This window comes from Equus przewalskii, chromosome 3 (assembly GCF_037783145.1).
Source record: "Equus przewalskii isolate Varuska chromosome 3, EquPr2, whole genome shotgun sequence".
In the NCBI taxonomy this organism is placed as follows: Eukaryota; Metazoa; Chordata; class Mammalia; order Perissodactyla; family Equidae; genus Equus; species Equus przewalskii.
In genome coordinates, this window is record NC_091833.1 from 28,750,779 (window position 1) to 28,770,206 (window position 19,428).

The 19,428-nt window shown below is 50.1% G+C and overlaps 1 protein-coding gene and 1 long non-coding RNA gene across 4 annotated transcripts in view; one reads left to right on the forward strand and one right to left on the reverse strand.

The window, feature by feature from the left end:
• The window catches only part of LOC139082223 (uncharacterized), a 43,162-nt gene extending 27,169 nt beyond the window's left edge, over positions 1-15,993 (forward strand). For 2 of the 3 annotated variants that reach the window (XR_011538016.1, XR_011538019.1), the window contains exons 3-4: positions 7,576-7,743; positions 9,459-15,993. This is a non-coding gene — a long non-coding RNA (uncharacterized lncRNA). Of the gene's footprint in view, positions 1-7,575; positions 7,744-7,900 lie in introns of all 3 variants that reach the window. The other variant, XR_011538018.1, reaches the window with a different exon arrangement.
• Positions 1-19,428, reverse strand: part of LOC103554674 (polycystin-1-like protein 2) — a 97,997-nt gene that overhangs the window by 20,728 nt on the left and 57,841 nt on the right. Inside the window, exons 24-33 of the mRNA XM_070612354.1 lie at positions 17,378-17,608; positions 16,387-16,488; positions 13,938-14,116; positions 12,134-12,280; positions 9,438-9,637; positions 8,530-8,747; positions 7,511-7,727; positions 3,762-3,990; positions 2,060-2,264; positions 1,276-1,372 (exon numbers count right to left, since the gene is read on the reverse strand). Of these exons, the coding sequence (XP_070468455.1) occupies positions 1,276-1,372; positions 2,060-2,264; positions 3,762-3,990; positions 7,511-7,727; positions 8,530-8,747; positions 9,438-9,637; positions 12,134-12,280; positions 13,938-14,116; positions 16,387-16,488; positions 17,378-17,608 (1,825 nt within the window). The remainder of the gene's footprint in view (positions 1-1,275; positions 1,373-2,059; positions 2,265-3,761; positions 3,991-7,510; positions 7,728-8,529; positions 8,748-9,437; positions 9,638-12,133; positions 12,281-13,937; positions 14,117-16,386; positions 16,489-17,377; positions 17,609-19,428) is intronic.

Here is a 19,428-nt window from a genome sequence, read left to right on the forward strand (position 1 = left end):
GCCCAGTGTGCAACCTCTCTTTTCTCCTGCCCTCCAGGAGCCAGCTTCAGTACCCTTTCAGCAGAGAGGGCTGTACTGTCCTGTTCTCTCCCGCCTGTTCTCATCACAGTTCACACTTACGTGTCTACTTATACATTTACTTATTTAATGTGTCTCCCCAAATGGTCTGTTCATTCCAAGGACAGCAACCTGTGCCACCCAGTCAGTGCCGTGTTGCCTGGAGGTGGGAGTGGGGACTGACTTCAAATGGGCAAGAGGGAACCTTTTGGAGGTAAGGAAGATGTTCAAAATCTGAATTGTTGTGAAGATTGCGTAACTCTATAAATTTACTCAAATCAATGAATTATACACTGACAACGAGTGGATTCCTGTAATTCACATTCTTAAGTCATCACACTGCCTGGCACACAGCAAGTACACCCTGAATCATTGTTTAATTGGTCTGGAGGCTGGCGTCTCTTTGGCGAAAAATTGCTCTTTTGTCTTGAGAAGGAGATGTTAATGGATCTTTTGGATCTGCAAAGCCAAAACCCTACCCTCGAGTGGAGGAACGCAGGCCCGTGAGGGGCGACCACACTGTGGAATGATGTCGGGACGTGGGCTTTTGGCTATTCCTGTTTTATTTTCCCTGCAAGTCAAGATCTCTGCGTAGACGGTCAGAGGGTGGGTTCCGTTCTGTTTGCATATTTGTTTTGTTGTTCATTTATTGTCGGGCCCCCTCAGGCGTTTGGGCTGGGAAGTGAGAAATCAGGTTGGGGGAGGGGCCGATCAGGGGCCTCGCCAACAAGGATCAGCATGGCCGTGTTCCAGGAAAATTTTGTTTACAGACCGGGCACTGGACTGGATTTGGCCTCTGGCCGTAGTGTGCCAGTCCTTGCCCTTGAACTCTAACTCACCATGACCTTTTGCAGCCCACCTGCAAACTCATTCTGTTTGGGGTTTCATTGTAAAGAGCAGGAGCCTGAACCCTGGAGAAGAAAGCTGCTTGCTTGGGCATTGCACAGAGAATGACGGCCAGTGCAGAGCGCGGCCCCCAAGGTGCCCCTTCTGGCTGAGGGGTCCTGCACGCTTGGGGGTCAGAGAGAAAGGCCCGGGGTGGGGAAAGGAACAGCATCGCTCAAAAGACAACAAAGGAGTCACTGGTTTCAGGATGGTTCAGGGGTGGTTCACCAGTCGGGGGTCAAGGGCTGAAGGGGAGCGAACACCGCCCCGGGGCGGCTGGCCCAGCCTCATCGGGTGGGTTCCGGGCCCCTGCCTCCGCCCGTGCGCCCTTACCTGAGCCGGACAGACATCCCGGGAGAGGGGCCACAGGCTCCTCCTCGTCCTCTACTCTCTTCAAGACCAGTGCGAAGAAGGCAGCGAACCCCAGCACCTGGAAAACACTGAACCCTAAGCCCGTGTCGGAAACTCTCTAGCCACTCTGGCCTGGGAGGGGGCGGGATGGGACCACCTCTGTGGACTGGACGGGTCCTAGATTCACTGTAAATGTCTCCTCGTTCCTGCAGCTACCCCCCAGGGGTGTTCCTAACCCCCACTCCTTCCAGGGGGGCTGAGACCCGAGCTCCAGGCGGGGCTCCGTGTTTCTTTGACTCTGACGCGCTCTCTTAGTCATTTGACATTTTCAGAAACAGGAAGGTATCTTCCAATTGACACACACATTTAATAACCTGGTGTTTTTTTTCTGAAGGTACAGTTCCCAAAAATTGCTGGCCTATCTCACAATCAAAAGCATCTTAGAATGGAGAAAATATGGTATCATTCCTATTTATACATGTGGCTCAGGGCACAGTCTTTGTGACCTTCTTTACCTGAGGTTTTCTCATCTATAAAATGGAGGCAAGGACCTTCCTGAGGGTGGGCGTGAGTGTTAAGAGCTCTGGTTGTCATGCAATTATCTTCATTAGGCTTGCTGCCCCGGGACCTGCACAGAGGTGGTGCTGTGTGTAGGTTTGTTGAATGAATAGATGAAGGAGCTGCCCGAGCCTCAGGACAGGGCAGCTGGCAGGAAGGGAAACGTGGGCAGAAGGGAAGGGCAGCCACACGGGGCTGAGGTCCTGACCTTCAGGGGCTGGGTGACAAACATGCTCTCCAGGAAGGAGACAGCCATGGAGATGAGCCACTTGAGGGAGCTGGCCCGCCCGTAGCGCAGGCCGTAGAGCATGGTGAAGAAGGCTGCCACGCCGCTGGTGGCCGCCACCAGGAGCCAGCCTACCAGGACACACCACCAGGGCAGGCCGCGAGGGGGCCTGCTCGCCCATGGAGAGCTGCAAAGAAGGGTGGATATAGTCAGATGACATGCCTAGGGCTCAAGTTCAAATCCAGCTCCACCCCGACCAGATGCATGACCTTGGCCAAGCTCCTTGACCTCTCAGACCCTCAGTTTTCTCCTCTAATTTGCACCCATCTCAAAGGGCTATTCTTTTTTTTTTTTTTTTTGAGGAAGATTAGCCCTGAGCTAACATCTGTCGCTAATCCTCCTCTTTTTGCTGAGGAAGACTGGCCCTGAGCTAACATCCATGCCCATCTTCCTCTACTTTATATGTGGGACGTCTACAACAGCATGGCTTGCCAAGTGGTGCCGTGTCCGCACCCGGGATCCGAACTGGAGAACCCAGGGTTGCCGAAGTGGAACGTGCACGCTTAACCACTGAGCCACCGGGCCGGCCCCTCAAAGGGCTAGTCTTCATTCTATCCATTTTATGCAGTACATATATATTCTACTGAGGTCACATTCATTGCTTACTAGGAGCCAGTCCCCACGTGAAGTGCTTTACTCAGATTTGCTCCCTTATTCCTCATGACAAGCCTAGAAGTCTGGTACTATACAATTTTTTTTAAGTTTTTATGATGAAAATTCCTCATCATACAAAAATCAGCCAGCACAACAAACCCCCAGCAACTAGCTTCAACAACCATCACCTCCTTGTCATATTTGATCATCTTTCCTCATCCTCTTTTTTTTTTTGCTGGAATATTTAAAAATAAATTCCAGACAGAATATAAAATTATCCTTAACTACTTCAGAATGCATCTCAAAAATGGTCATTTTCTTACTGAATTTTAGTGCCATTGTCACACCTACCAAAATTAATAAGAATTCCTTGATGTCGTCTAATAACCCATCTGTATTCAAATGTCACTGGTTATCTTAAATTTTTTTTTTTCTTTTTGGTGAGGAAGATTGGCCCTGACCTAACATCTGTTTCCAATCTTCCTCTTTTTGCTTGAGGAAAATTGTCACTGAGCTAACATCTGTGCCAATCTTCCTCTTTTGTATGTGGGACACCATCACAGCATGGCTTGATGAGCAATGGGTAGGTCTGCACCCAGATTCTGAACCCGCGAACCCTGGGCTACCGAAATGGAGCATGCGAACTTAACCACTATGCCACCAGGCCGGCCCCTGTATTTTGTTTTACATTTGAATCAGGAGATAGGCATTATGATTCCCATTTTACAGATGAGGAAACTGTGGCTCAGAGAGGTTGAGGGATTTGTCCAAGGGCACACAGCTAGAAAAGAGCACACATGAAAATGGTTATAAACTGTAAGGTGCTGTGTGGAGGGCAATCACTATCTTCTGGCAAATAACCCTGTTCAAAGCCCTTCTCCCTGAATTTGTGCAGGAATCCTGAACTGCTTCTTCTTAGGAAGCTGTGGGTGAACATCCTTCCATGGTTGCTCAGGATGCCTTCTCCCTGAAGGCCCCAGGCTGGGCAGTGGGGGAGCAGGTGCCCACTCACCCCAGGGGAGTGGATTACCTCGTACGTGCTGGGGGTAGGGTGCCTGGCTGTCCCCCTAGCCTTCGCTTCAGGGTCTGCAGCTGCCTGAGGGCACCGGCGTGGCTCTGGCCTTGGGGGAAGCCCTGGGGCCCCACCAGCAGCAGTGCCTGCTCCAGGTGCTCCAGCTGAAGGTAGAGACACTGCCTGTAGGCGCTGTCCTTCCAGGGGTCCCTTGCACCCACCGTGGGCATTGGGCATTGCTCTATTTCTGGAGGACAGGGGACAGAGAGCATCAGCTGGTGCTGAGTGGCCAAGCAGACCACCTGCGAGAAAAACAGCAGTATTAGGAACAGCATTCTCTTTCGAGTACTTTCTATGTGCCAAGCCATGAGAAATCTGAGATGTGGAAAGATGGGGTGCCAGGCTCACACGGCCAGGTGGGCTCTGAATGTACGGAGGGCATCCTCAAAATTTCCTTACACGCAAAGAGAAGAGAATGATATACCTGTCACTCTGCTGCGCCAGTTACCAACATTCTGCCAATCTTGTATCATCTCTGCCCCCTAACTTTTTTTTTCTGGAGTACCTTCAAGCAAATCCCAGACATACTATTCTCTCATCGGCAAATATTTTAATATGTACAAGATTCGAATTTGAACCCAGGTTTGCCTGGTGCCAAAGCTAGTGTAAGTTTTAACCTTTTGTTTTTAACTTTGTTTTAGGAAAAATTTCATACCTGCAAATGGGAATGATGAGAGGAACCCGCATAGACCCATTGTTCAAAATTAGCAACACGTGGCCAGTCGTGTGTCACCTGCACCCCACCCACTCTCTCCATGGCGTTATTTTGAAGCAAATTCCAAACCTTCTGTCACTAAATATTGTAATATGCTTCTTAGAAGATAAAGACTCTTTTTAAAAACAAACCCCTTGATGTCATTATCAATCTTCAAAAGGATTAACAGTAATCCCTTAATAGCATGGAATAACCAGTCAGAGGTCAAGTTTCCCCAGATTATCTTGTGATTGTTTTTCTACAGTTGGTTTGTTCAGATTTCAGCTTCCTAATTTTTTTTTTAAAAAAACAGTATTTTTTTGTTTTAATTACAGAGGTGATGCATATTCATTGCAAGAAAAAAGCAAATTCAAACCTTTCCAGTGTTCCTCGTGCCTCCTAAGGGAAAATTGGCCTCTCCAGGCAGAACCAGGCCTGGTCTCTGGGCCCTGAGCTGGGAGGCTGGCCCCTCTAGGGACACATTCTCCTCAGGCTGTAACGGGTTGGGTCTGTGTTTGTTTTGTTTTGTTTTGTTTTGTTTTTGAGGAAGATTGGCCCTGAGCTGACATCTGTGCCCATCTTCCTCCACTTTATATGTGGGACGCCTGCCACAGCATGGCTTGCCAAGTGGTGCGTAGGTCTGCACCTGGGATCTGAACTGGCGAACCCTGGGCTGCCAAAGCAGAACATGCAAACTTAACCGCTGCACCACTGAGCCGGCCCCCCGGGTCGGGTCTGGACCAGTGTTCATCTTCACGGGGGTACGTGAAGCTGGATATGGGAGATGACAAAATGGAGTGCCCCTGCCCCATAATCCTTCCCCAGTCACCAGGGAGAAGCTGATGAGAAAATAATGCAGAGCTGTGAAGAAGGCCGTGGCCAGCTCAGACTAGACCAGGATGCTGGCAAAGGCCTAGGGCAAACCCGCCTCCCTCTGACTCAGCCTCCTCCCTCGCTGAAGCCTCGGCTAAAGGTTCCAGCATCAGCAGCCTTTGTGCTGCAAGCTCCTGGCAACGTTTCCGAAGATCCCACCACTCCCAATCCTAACACCACTTACTGAATACCCGCTTTGTGTCAGGCTGGGCGCTAAGCGTTTCACGTGTCTTATGATCTCACTTGGTCCTTGCAACAAGCCAAGGAGCTCGGTGGGTCAATACTTCCATTTTATAGGGGAGGAAATGAAGTCTCAGAGAGGTTGAGCAACTTGACCAAAGTTGCACAGCTGCTATTGCAGCTAGGAGAGCCCCAGGGTCCGGCTAACTCCGGAGTCCATGTTCTAAGGCACATGCTGTGAATGCCACAGTCCCAGAACTCAGGGCCAAGTGTCCAGCGCAGGCATCAACAGAGCTCCTGCAGGGCTGGCCTTCCTGGGCAGCCCAGGCCCAGCTTTCTGGAGCAAATCCTCCAGGGTGGCTGGAGCCCTGAGACCTTGCCTTGAGGGCGAACCCTCAGGGTGCATTCTCAACCTTCAGTGCGCATAAGCCACCAAAGCGACTGAGTAAAAATGCAGGCTCCTGGCCTCCCCGTAGAAGATTTAATTCACTATATCAGAGACGGGACCAAGAATTATGGATTCGAATGCCTCATGCTATAGACCCCACTTTTGTGTTCTAAACAAGGTTTAGATAGTAACCAGCCTTCTGTGTTAAAATTGGCAGCATTCTTAACCCACGCCATCCAAAATGTCAGCCACTAGCTCCATGTGGCTGTCTAAATTAAAATTAGTTAAAATTAAAAGAGCCCCATTTCAAGTGCTGAAGAGCTGCGTGTTGCCAGTGGCCGCCATATTGGACAGCGCAGATGACAAACATTCTAGTCACTGTAGGAGCTTCTATTGCACGGCCTGGTCTAAACACTGGTAGCAGTGATAGGGTGGAAGATGGATGGGAAAGGCGCAAGAGGGGAGTCAGAGAGACTGTTTCAAACCAGAATAATGCCACACATAGAACTTAATAAAAATGAGACAATGTTACTAGATTTTCTGGCTGAATATTGTTTCAAAAGGCTCTGAGTTTGAGGCCCACCATCTGTCTGCCAGAGAGATTGACAAGTGTTGGAGAGGTGTTAAAGACACAGCAGTACCACAATGAGACTTTCTCCTTGACTTAGTTAGAAGAATTAGAAGAGAATGGAGAAAGGAGCCACTCCTTCACTCTGGGACTCAGTGTTCTTTACTGCCCTGTCCATCGTCTTGCGTCGTGCCCTACACATGTGGAAAGTGATCTAGTTTGACTTTGCATCCCCCGACACTTTACAGAAAAAGAAACTGAGGCAGAGAGAACTGAAGTAACCAAGGTCACACAGCCCATCAATGGCCGGGCCAGTACCCAGAGGTGGTCCTTCCGAGTGGCCCCAGTTATCAGGCTAGCCAATGCTCTTCTTCCCACCTATGGAAGAGCAACATGCCTTTTTGCTTTGTGCATTCCGTAATGACCTCCCATGCCGAGGTCATCCCACGCGTGTTTGTGGCATGCTTTCTCTGTGTTGCGCGGGCCAGGCACTGGCGAAACAGTGGAGATAAGACGGTCAGATGGCTCCCACCTCATGGAGCTCACGCTCCAGGAAGGACCGTGCAGACTTTAAACAACTCTGCACGCACTTCATGATTTGGGAGCCAGCAGTGTGAAAGCAAAGAAAGAGAAGCCCAGGGGCTAAAGATCGTGTGGCTGGAGACCTGCTATGGGCTGGGGTCTTGGGTTGCTCCCTTGAGGAAGGAATCCTTCAGCCAAGACTCAAGACTGAGTACGAATTGGCCAAGCTAAGAGAGAGAACATTCTAGATTAAAGGGCCAGCATGTGGGAAGGCCTTTCGTGGGCAGGCAGGTTGGTCCTCTGAGGAGAGGAGGGTGCCTGTGGTACAGAGAGGGTGGCAGTGGCGAGTGGTTGGAGCAGAGGCTGGTGAGGGAGACCCCAGCAGGACTTCTTAACCTCCTAGTGATACAGACGTGGCCCTTGGTCCTGTCCCGCCTGACTCCAACATGCTCTTCTCTCAGCAGAGAAACGTCAGGACTCACCTTTCACTTGGACAGACCCAAGAGTGAGTGTTAAGGGATCCTCTCTCTGTTTGGATTCTCCCCAGAACACCTGCCCTGCGGTGTTCTGCAGACAGACGACGTCTTCCAGCAAAGCCAGCAGTTGGTTGATGTCCATCAAGTTCGTGGAGTCCCAGCCTGAGGCAGGGGACGGCAGCTTCAGAGCTTCAAACAGGGAGCTGACGAGCCTCCTTGTATCCTGCAAGTCAGCCCAGGTGGGTAAGGCGATGAGAGCTACGGGTCAGGGGGGCAGGGGAGCAGCATGGCGGTCAAGAGCATTCAGGCTGGGGTCAGACAGTCTGGGTGTGGTAACAGCGGTGCCCGCTAGACATGACATTGGACCTCCCTGAGCTTCTCTTTTGTCTCCTATAGAACCCCTCTTCTAGGATGTAAACTGATGCATTCCAGGCTGTAGTCCTCAAAATGCAGCACATAGTAGGTACTCAAGAAAATGCTTAGTGAGTGCATGAATGCAGAGGGAGTCCCTTCTATGGGCTTCCAGCCAGGTATCTATAATGAAGGTGTAATATTTTGCACATAGTAAGTACTCAAAAAGTGTGTGTGGTGCATATGTGTGTATATGTATGAGTTTGTATATGTGTGTCTCTGTGAGCATGTGTGTGTGATAGTGTCTATGTGTATTAGTGGTATATGTGCACATGCATACATGTATGTGCACGAACATGTGTGTACATGTATGTGTTTATGTCTACGTATATGTGTGAATGTGTACATGTGAGTAGATGTGTTCATGTGTGTGCCTATGCATACCTGTGTGGATGTGCACTTGTGTATGTGTAGGTACACATGTGTACACATGCCTGTGTGTGTGTGTGTGTGTGTGGTGTTTGTAGATGTGTGTGTACGTGTGTGCATGCAGTTGGTGAATCTTGACAACTGACGCTGTCGACAGCATAGGGTTGCCAGGCCCCAAGCCAGGTCCCCACTCCCAGTTCGGCCCAGGCTAGAGCATCCCCACACCACCGAGGTTGAGGACGTGCCTTGGTCACTGCTTCAGGCGTCAGAAGGCCATCCTCCACAGGCTGTGGTGAGGGGGCCAGGCTGGGCGACCCCCGGTGCCATTTCCCAGTATCCGGCTCCTTAGTGACCCGAGGACGGGTGTTTCGAAAGATCTGAACGATCAGGAGGTTGATGGGGAACATGAGCAGCGAGCTCTCCAGCCCGATCATCACTTCCTGCCACGTGAATTCAATTTTACCTGGGGCAGAGGGAGGGAAAGGGTCAGTGGGAGTCCCCTAGGCCCTTCCAGAAGGCGGCTGTGCAGTAAGGATTCACCTTGCACAAAGGGAGGTCTGGCCCTCGAGTGGCTCCTGGGAGGTGACCTCTAAGCCCTCGGGATGTCCTACCTGATAGGTACGCCTTTGTCTACCTGCGGTCTTGGCTCACACCACATAGTCTATGCTAACAACGTGGTTTATGGTGGGGACCTTGGCCACACGGTATCACCTTGGCCTCTGGAGGGGCTGGGGGCCGAGGTCAGCCATGCAGGGGGTCAGCCATTTCTATGTGACTGAGCACCAATCAAAACTCTGACACCAAGGCTCAGGTGTCCCTGGTTGGCCGTACTCCACATATGTTGTCACACATCCTTGTCAGGAGAAGTTAGTGCTGTCCACAACTCCATTGGGAGGGGACAACTGGAAACTCTGTGCCTCGTCTCCCCTGGCCCCTCCCCCATAGGCCTCTTCCCTTCCCTGATTTTAATCTGTACCCCGTCTCTGTAATAAGTATAAGTATAATAGCATTTCTGACTTCTCTGAGTCCTTCTAGAGAGTTATTGAACCTGAGGGTGGTCTTGGGACCTCTGGAATTGCAGTGGTATTGCTGAGGCAGTGATGGCCAATGTCCACCAGCCACTCGTTCTGACCGCCACGCCAGAGGAAGTTACCCAAGTCCATCTTTTGCTCAGCTGGGTCCTTGGGGACACCCCAGAACATGATGCTGGTCAGCATGGTGCAGAGGAGCAGGGAGAAGCAGCAGGACACCCTCTGGACACGCGTGAAGTTGCTGCGAGCTGCGCAGCTGAAGATGGAGTACCAAATGTGGCCATCCCGGAAGCCCGCGGAGGTCTTCACGAAGAACAGGTGGCTGCGGACAGGGAGGGAGGGGCAGGCGTTTAGGGAGACGGCAATGGGGAGAGCCTGGTCTCGTGGGAGCAATCCTGCGGTGACAGGGGAGGATTTGTTTCTAAGATTTATCACCTACTTTCTCTGTTATAGAAGAAATACAGCATCATAACAGCATCACTTAGAGTTAACGATGGGGGCTCTGGACAGAGTGGGTTGGAATCCTAGACTGCCCTCCTACTAGCTGGGTGGCCTCAGACAAGTTACTTTACTCTGTGCCTCAGTTTACTTGTCTGTAAAATGAGGATCATAAAACCTGCCTCACTGGATTGTTGAAAGGATTAAAAGTGATCCTTTTTGTAAAGCATCTGGCAAAGTAGCTGGCTTATGGTCAGTGTTCATCAGTGTTAGCAATTGTTATTTTTGTTATAATTTTAATATAGTAGTATAACTATAATATTATTCATTTTGTTATAATTAGAACATTAGACTAGAGTGGTTAAAAATCACAGGCTCTGGGTTCAGACTCAATTTGAGAGAATAAAAATTGCAAGACAATGGGGGCTGGCCTGGTGGCGTAGTGGTTAAGTGCGTGTGCTCTGCTTTGGTGACCTGGGTTTCACAGGTTCGGATCCCGGACACAGACCTATACACCGCTCATCGAGCCATGCTGTGGCGGTGTCCCACATACAAAAAACACAGGAGGGTTGGCACAGATGTTAGCTCGGGGCCAATCTTCCTCACACACACACTCACAAAATTGCAAGACAAGTTCTCTGAAAATAGCACCACGTTCCCCTCAAGAACCTGTTGTATTTCTCTGAGTTGAATATAGTTTAACCACAAAAGCTACTCAGGGGCCCAGATTCTTGTGAGAGGGTCAGAGCTGCGAGTCCCGGCTGGCGCCTGTTCTGATTGGTCAATGCCAGCACCCTCCAGGGTTGTTTGTACTTTGGCTGTCGCTCTGGGGTGTGTGGGTGGCCTGGTCTTAGAGGAAAGCTACATAAAGAGAGAGGTCAGTTGCCACCAACAGTGACTGACCACGTGATCATTCTACTCATTCAACAAATATGTGTGGAGCCTGCCATGTGCCAGGAGCTCTGCAGGCACCCGGGACTCATGGGAAGAATGACATGGTCCTGCCTGCAGAGGCTCCTTGTCTAGTTTCCAGGCATCCCACGTTTTGATGCAACTGAAGGATAATATCTGCTCCTGTAGCTGAGCACTTACTCTGAGCCACTCGCTGTGTTAACCATGTTACCTACATCGTTCCGTGGGACCTTCCCAGGTCCCCTTTGGGGTGGGCAATTTGAACAACTCATTTTTCAGAGGTGGAAGCTGAGACCTGGAGAGATAAGGTAACTTATCCAGGGTCATGCAGCAAGTCAGCAGCAGGCATGTGAGACACTGTGATCCATGCCCATGTCTGTGTTATACCTCTCTTGGGGTCCAAGTCTCTCTGATTCAGACTTTTTCCCTCTTGGAGACTGAGCTGCTCCCAGTAGCAGCTGGGAGGAAAAGTCAGCTTTCAGTAAATGCACTGGAAACAGACTTTTTTTTAAACCCAACTCAGAAGGCATTTAAAGTAGAGGTCATAAAGTCAAATGCTTAAAGAGACCCAGGTGGATGTAAATAAGTCAAATAAATGAGTGAAGTAGGTTGGGGATAAGGTAATAGGGAGTGTTGAGGAGTGTGGCAAACTGAGAGCACATGACCCGTATAAGAGGAAAGCTGGTAATCAGCTCCAGCAGATTGGTGGCATGCAGGAATGCTGGTCCAACATTTCCATACTTATAGGTTTTTTGTGAAGTCTCCTGATTTTTTAATATTGGTTGGAAAGAGATTTAATGCCCAATGATAGGAGAATAGTTGAAATACCTGTGGGATATCCATTCTATGGAATATGATGCAGCCAATAAGGAAAAGTTTGATCCAAACATACTCTCCTGGAAGGATGTTGTGATATATCATTAAAGGAAAAAAGCAACATATTTAGAGCAACGTGCCATTTTAAAAGATGTAGAATAAACAACAATCTATGGTGTTGTGTGTGTGTGCGGGTGCACATGTGTGTACATTTCTATCTGCTTTTCTGTGTTTGGAGACAGATGTGCAAGGATGTGAGTAAAGCAAAAGAAAACACATGCTGAAAGATGCGTGTGGGGTAAAACTCATGCAGAAGCAGCCCCAATGGCCAGACAGTGAACCGCTGCTCAATTCAGCCTGCTCGCTCATGTAAAAAATACTATTCTGTGACATTAGTAAGGAAATGTGGATGACTGTTCCAAACATTTCACCATCTTGAAGGTAATTATGTCTTGGAGGGTCCATGTCGCTCCAGGGCCCCTCATTTCCAACAAGAAAAACTGACTGGTCGTTAATGTCACACTTAAAGCTACCCAGACCTGCTAGATCAAATGTGCTTTTATTTGGCTGCAAATTATTATTATGGTGCAACTTCCCTAGAGATGAAAGACCAAAATAAAAGAGCATTTGCTTAAAAGGAAAACAAAAGTACCTGAATTGTTTCCTGTCCTGCTCCGTGGCCACCGGAAATACCTTGTCGAGGACACAGTCTCCAACATCGATGGACAGCCATGAGTTGCAGAGGAAATACCACTTCCGGTCCATTGCCAGGTCATGCACCAGCACCCGGCTCACATACCTGCAGAAGGGACGGACCCACGCTTCTGAGGACAAGGTCGGGGGACGAGACTTCTTTGGGCACCACAAAGGTAACACCTTTGCAAACCTCAGCCCCAAACAAGAGCTCCTGGAAAGAGAGACTGTATTTTTCTTCATTGTTCTTGGTGCCTTGATCAAAATGCCCCAATCACTGGTGAATTTGGCCTCATGTGGGGAGTTCAGCTGGTGTGGAGAGCCAGCTCTTGGAGGCCGCCACATTTCGCAGACGTGCTGCAAGACGGTGCATTCGGAGGCTGTTAACCCCGACGCAGGCAGCAAGCCCAGGGCCCGCATCCAGACACTAGTGAGGAAAGCCAAATTGTCTACACTGTGTGTGTCCAGGGAAGCACAGGCTTTTAAGTACACAAACCCCGGTCCTTCCGCGGGCTTCCACCCAGAGAATGAGCCTACCATCCGTCTTGGACTCAGGACTTCTTGGATATCATCTAACTTGATTTAGGTCTTCGAGGCCTGGGGAAGTAATAAAATCATCTTGCCTCTGCTGGGAAGTCAGATCCAGTAGCAGCCGTTTTCCCTGTTGCTTTACAGCTGATGAGAATAGTAGTGACATCAATAGCCACTCTTTAGTGAGCATTTACTGCATAATGAGGACATGCATTTTCTCATTTCCGGGAGGACGGCCCCACAAGGCATGCAAGAGCAATATCTGTTGAGGTCACACACCCTCCTAGGGAGGCCGACATCCAGTGACCCACTGGTGCAGGGCCTGGGTGTGATCAAGACCTGGGCATCTCCGTCCAGCATGGGACAGCCCCGGGGCCCCCAAGGGTCAGCCAAGCTGTTGTGCTGTGTCGAAGCTCTTCTCCTTCTGCCCATCCTGTTTCCTTCCCTCCCTTCCTCGCTGATCCCAGGCACTCCTTGAGGAACCCCCTGCATGCTCATCTCCATCTCAGAGTCCAAACTACAGCACTTAAAGTGTTCATGTTTAATCCCTTGGGTCAATCAAAGACGGCAACAGAAATGCAGTGTTTTTCTAAAGCTACCAGCCATTGATGGGCAGTCAGGCTGGAACCCACTCCTCTGAGTCACTAGTTTTGGCCTCAGACTTCTAGAATAGGGACGGGTCTTGGCTCTGAGCTTGCCAGCTGTGTGACTTTGGGCAAGTCACTTATCCTCCCTGGGCTTGGATTTTCCCACCGTAAAAGGAGGATGGTAACAGTCCTTGTCCCTGAGGGTCGTTGTGAGGATCCAGTGAGAAAAGGCACAGAGAGGTCTAGCTTAGTGCTCAGCAGTGGCAGCTGTTCTTGCCTCTTTTACTGGAGAATCAGTTCAAAGTCTCGTTAGTCTCCTCTCATTGGGCGGGGTATGTCTTCACAATAGGCATCTATCCCCATGTTACAGATGGGGAAACTAGGGGCTAAATGATAGGTTGATGCTGCAACAGTGCCAAGGGTGGGGATCGCACTGGACCCCAAGGCTGCAACTTCCTGTCCTTCTCCTAACCACTGATTCAATCTGTGGACTGGGGGCCTCTCTGACCCTCAGTTTCCTTATCTGTGAAATGCAGATTCAGTCTTGTAGAGGCTCAGGAGGATCAGCAAGGCAACAAATACGGAGTGCCCAGCCCTGGGCCTGACACATAGTAGGTCCTTGTGGTCTGCTCACCCCTAACTTACCAGGAGGGCTGGTCCCCTGAATTGTCATGCCACAGCCGCAGGCTCCTCAGTTCCCCCAGGGGGAACAGGGTGGAGAGTAAGAAGGCATCCACTCCTCCTCGCTCAAAAACAGGGATGTCGGGGTCTGACAGGTGGTGGGGCTCACTCTCTCCCTCCAGGCCATATAGCGTGACAGTCACCTGAAATATGGAGATCAGGAGTGGCTAAATCCAGGTGGTGATTGAGCCCCACTGGCCATGTTTCATTTTAAGTGTCCAAAAACCAATGAAAACCCATGAAGCATAGCCATTTCACTCTCTCTTCTCCTCCCCTCTCCTCTCCTCCCATCGTGGGCCTGCCTGAGTTATTTTTCAGTTGTATGAAGATTTGGGGTGACACTCTCTGCATTTATGTCTTCAAGATGAGTTATAAAATGCTCCCTGGTGACCTTTTCAAACTTCTCATACATTATTCGTAAGGACTGTAGGGCAGGAACTGGTTTCCTCCCTAACAATGACATTCCCAGTGCCTTCCAGAGTGGCCGGCACTGAGACATGAATGAATGAGTGCCTGCTACATTGAAAATACATCTTCCTAGGCCCAACTCCAGACCTGTCAAGTAAGAATATTGAGGACAGAGCCCAGGAATCTGTGTTTTTCTGAAGCTATCCAGGTGATGCTGATGGGCATGCCTGGTTTCCTGAGTCAAAACCAGCCATAGCAGATATCACTATGCTCCACCGACATCCCTCAGCCTCACCATTGCAGCACTCCCTGCACCCACATCCAACTGCTGGCAGCTGTGTGTCTCCCTGGGGGTTTCTCTGGCTGTTAGAGGAGCAGGCTGGAAGTGCGGAGAATTAATGGCCCCTGCAAACCATCCTCCACCAGTGACTGGTGGGATTGGTGGATAAACATCCCAGCTCCCTCAGCCCTCGGCTGGGATGAATTTGAGGCCCACATTCCTTAATAGATTCCAGAGTTCCCCAGTGGGATTAGCCTGCAGTTGCTCACAGGGGTAACCAGTTTGATAGGACACCCTTCATTGGTTCCTTCTCTTCCCTGTCTGGCTTCCCACTCCCCTACTGGGGTGTCCTGGGATCCCCTCTCAAATCAACTACTTGTGCTGGAAACTTTGTTTCAGAGTCTGCCTCTACAGGGTTTCTCTAGTGTAGACATTCTGGGCCTGATAATTCCTTGTTCTGGGGACTGTCCTGTGCACTGTAGGATGTTTAGCAGCATCCCTGGCCTCTGCCTTCCACATCCTAGTATCATCTCCCCTCTCCCAAGTTGTGACAACCCAAAACATTGCCAACTGTCCCTGGGGTGAGCGACATCACCCCCAGTTGAGAACCACTGTGCTAGGAGAACCCAAACCAAGACAATATCATATTGAAATGTGACCACAACTCTCCACAAAGAGAAATGGCCTGTGGATCACAGGTTTTCACTTCCTTTCTTCAGTGTCAAATGGAAGTGAGATGAATGTTTCATTAGATGGATAAAAGTGATTCTTACATTTATTCAACAAATAGTTACTGAGCACCTACTCTGTGTTAGACAGCTGGTCGAGGACCTAAGACATAGCAATAAATGAAAATGAAACAATTTAAAAAATAAAAATAAAACCAATGTATACATAAATGGAAATAATAAGATTTAAAAAATAAAAAGTAAACAGACAAATGCCCTGCTCTAATGAAGCCTAATGTCATTTTTTTTTTTTTTTAAATGGAGCTTTCTCCAGGACAGTACACACAGTGCCAGCGGTTCTCAAACTGTGTTCCACGGAGCCCTCGGTTTCAGTAAGGGAACCTTGGAGGCCGCTGCAGGGGATGATATATTCCAATGAGGGATCTGGGACAGGCCGGACTTAACTAAGGCTCTGAGACGTTACAGAGACAAGCTGCTGTATGCTCCAGAGCTAAACGCTCAAGGATTTCTGGGAATCCACAGACAACTGAAATAGTTTCTTCACTGCCTCTAGTCAGCCTGCTCAAGGACAAACAGCTCAGTAGCTAGATGCCAGCTAATCAGTTTACCTAATAAATGTAATTTAAGACGCATTGTTTCCTAATGGTGGACATTTTTCTTTCTTTCCATTTGCCCCTCTCTTATAAATTCTGGTTTCTCTGTATTCACTGACAACAGTCTCCTGACTGCTTTTCATTCGTGAGCACATCTGCACGCAGGTGACCAACTGACTGTGTGAGTTGTTCTTTGATAGGATAAGGAGGATGGCCAGTGGCACAGCACTAGACCCCAACTCTCCCCTCACCCACTCCTCCATCTTTTTAAATCCTGGGTCTTAGGGTGTTCTTTTGAGAAAAAGATTCTTTCCCCTAAAAAATAAAAACCCAAAGAGAAGAAATCCTACAACACAAACTCCGCTGTGCTCAAGTGACAGTGGACTGGCAAGTGCCTTGCTGGGTGGGACGTGCTGACTGAGGGGTCTTGCATGGGCAGGTACCTGTGAGGAAGTGGCTGCCCCTCTCCGGTGTCCGGTGTAGACTGTCACCAGGTAGTGGTACTGGGCAAAGGGGTCATTGTCCTCCAGCACTGTGACCTTCACCTGGATAGAAGGATGGCGTGAGGGTTAAAGGGTGAACTCACAGGCTTGGGTTGTCCAAACTCTGCACATTCCAAAGAAAGGACTGGCTCGTGGCCAGCTCCTGAAAGATGACCTCTAAGTCATTGTGATATCCCACATGATAAGAGTGTTTTGAATACTCGGGACCTGGGGCCCCACCCGATAGTCTATGCTGACAGTGTGACTTATGGTGAGGGCTTCCGGCCATGCTGTATCAGTTGGATCTCTGGGTGGGAGAGGAGTGTTGCTGGAGACTGAGTAACTAAAGTCAGTCATATGGGCACTCCATACCTATGTGACTAGCCCCTAATTAAACCCTGGACACCAAAGCTCGAGTGAGCTTCCCGTGTTGGCAGTACTTTGTACATATTGTCACACGTCATTGCTACGATTAAGTCTGCCTGCCTGACTCCACTGGGATCGTATATCTGGAAGCTGTCGCCCGATCTCATGGGCCTTTCCATTTGCTGATTCTAATCTGCACCCTTTCACTGTCATAAACCATAATCACGAGTACAACAGCTTTTCTGAGTTCTGTGAGTGCTCCTAGCAAATCATTGAACTCAAGGGTGGTCTGGGAACCCTCAAACAGTACCTTCCTCTTAGGGCTATTGTGAGCATTAAATAGGGTAATCCCTGCAGTAAATCCTCCATAAACGGTCCGTATCATAATCCTCCTGATAATTTGATGAAAAAGGACATTTTACAGATAAAGAGGCTGAAGGGCTGGCTTGCATGGGATGACCCCAGCGGTCAAGGCCTGGATTCGCAGCTGGCCTCTCCGCTCCCCACCTGGGCTCCATCTCCTGGAGCTCCTTCAAGGAGACAGCCCTGCTCCTCCCTCCCATTCCCAGGGCCCATGCACCCTCACCTTGGCCTGATCCTGAGCATCCTTCCTCCTTGCCCAGCTCACCACCAGCACGTAGACCACGCAGAGGCAGCCCACAGTGGTCACAACCACGGGATTGTCCTCAAAGGTGGCAAAGAGCTCAGCGGTCTGGCGGACATCGACGGCATTGGGCATCACCAGGAACGCGCTTCCAAAGAAGGTGAGGTGGTTGCAGAGGCAGTGTGTCTGGGAGGGGGTGGTCTGTGGCCCCACCTGCAACCCCAAAGAGGCCCCAGTGGAAATGCGAGGACATCCCTGGCTGGCTCGAGCCCAAGGGAGCACAATGAGGGATGGACGTTGTCCTGGGGAGGGCCTGGGAAGGCTACTGAGACACCAGCTTCAAGATTCCTCTTGGGCTTTTTTATTTAACTAAAAATTAATTTTAAAATGCAGGGAATATTATCTATAACAAGCATCTTGGCATCTATCACTCTCAGCAGGCAACTGTCCATCTCGTCAGTCCGCTTTGTCTTTTCTAAGAGGCATTGTGGGTAAAGCTGGAGGCTCCTCTGTCCCCCACCCTCCATAAGCAGCCTTATCACAACTTCACTGGGCATCATTCCAGCACCTTCTCCCACCTGATGCTCGTTCATTGGACAGATACGTGTTGAGGGCTCATTCTAGGCCAGGCAAGGGACTGGGTGCTGAGAAGACCTCTTGGTGACCAACTCGTCTCATTTTTGCAGGGACTTTCCTGCTTTTAAAACTGAAATTCCTGAGTCCTGGGGGCCCCCTCTGTCCCTGGCAAGCTGGGACTGTTGGTCATCTTACACCGAAGAGCAAAAAAAGACCGAGACTGGGAGAACCATGCAAAGAAAAGGGAAGGACAAATGTTTAAAGCCTGAGCTGGTGTCTGAGCACCATGAACGTATTCCCTAAATGTTACGCCGCTCAGATCTAGGCCCCTGGGCTCATGCTTTGGAGTCCCGCTCTAGCTGTCCTTAAGCTGCACCTTTCTGCACGGGATGAGGAGTCAGGGGGCCGAGGGGGTATGCCCACCACAGCCCATACCACCTAGCTTGGACTAGGACAGGCCCTACGTGACCCTGAGAATGAGCCTCTCCTTAAATTTTGCACTCCAGATGCCTCACTTGCCTTACCTCGTCCTGGCCGTGGGACACCCCACTTCTAGACTGTGGTGTGGGGACCTGGACCTGGAATTCCCTGCTTCCAGGGCCCACAGGATCATCCTTCCATAGTGGACTGGCTACTGCTATGCCCACCCCAGGTGTAAGGGTGACAAGATGTGGCTCTGGGGGTGGGGCATGTAGGCGGAGCTTGGGCTCGTGGTCCCCTGTGCTGTGGGACAGTGAGGTTAGGGGCAGGAGATAGGAATGGGCCAGGGTGGGGAACCCCATGTGCTCTTCATTCACACCCCACACTGAGGGGCAGGCCTTCTCTAAAGCCTTCAGCCAGCTTGCGATCACCCCCCAGGGCTGTTGGGTGGGTAAAGAAGATTTAATTCAATTCCACAGCCCAGCACAAACTTCTCATTCCACAGTCCACCGCAAGGTGGAAGGTGAGAGGGAGCAGAAAATGCTGGCATGCGGAAAGTTCTTCTCTGCTCAAGGCCTGGGGAGGACGGACCTGCCGCAGCCCAAACGTGCCCCAGCAGGTAGCTGTTGTCTCTTTCCCTTAAGGAGCCTCCCAGCAAAGGCCGACCTCTCCACATGGGCGTGGCGCCATTTATGAAGGATTCCACGTGGGGCTTAGTTCCATGTTTGCTCCATTGTTTTTCTCACTGTTTCCCAATCCTGGTCAGCATTTGGCACACAGCTGTGGGCTCTACGGGAGCACCTGGCATACCCGCCATGGGGAGGGAGAAACCCAAGCAGGTGCCAGCGACAAGACCATCTCAGCGCTGGGAGCCCAGGAACCAGCCTTGATTTATGCCTAACATCTTTGCCCTCCTGAGTTTTCACGAAGATCTGGAAGGCAGTGGCTTTCCCAGCCTTTTCCAGCACGAGGGTGTCTTTGAACATTGGAAATTAATCTGTGCATACCCTTGTGATAATAGTTGCACCTTTAGTATC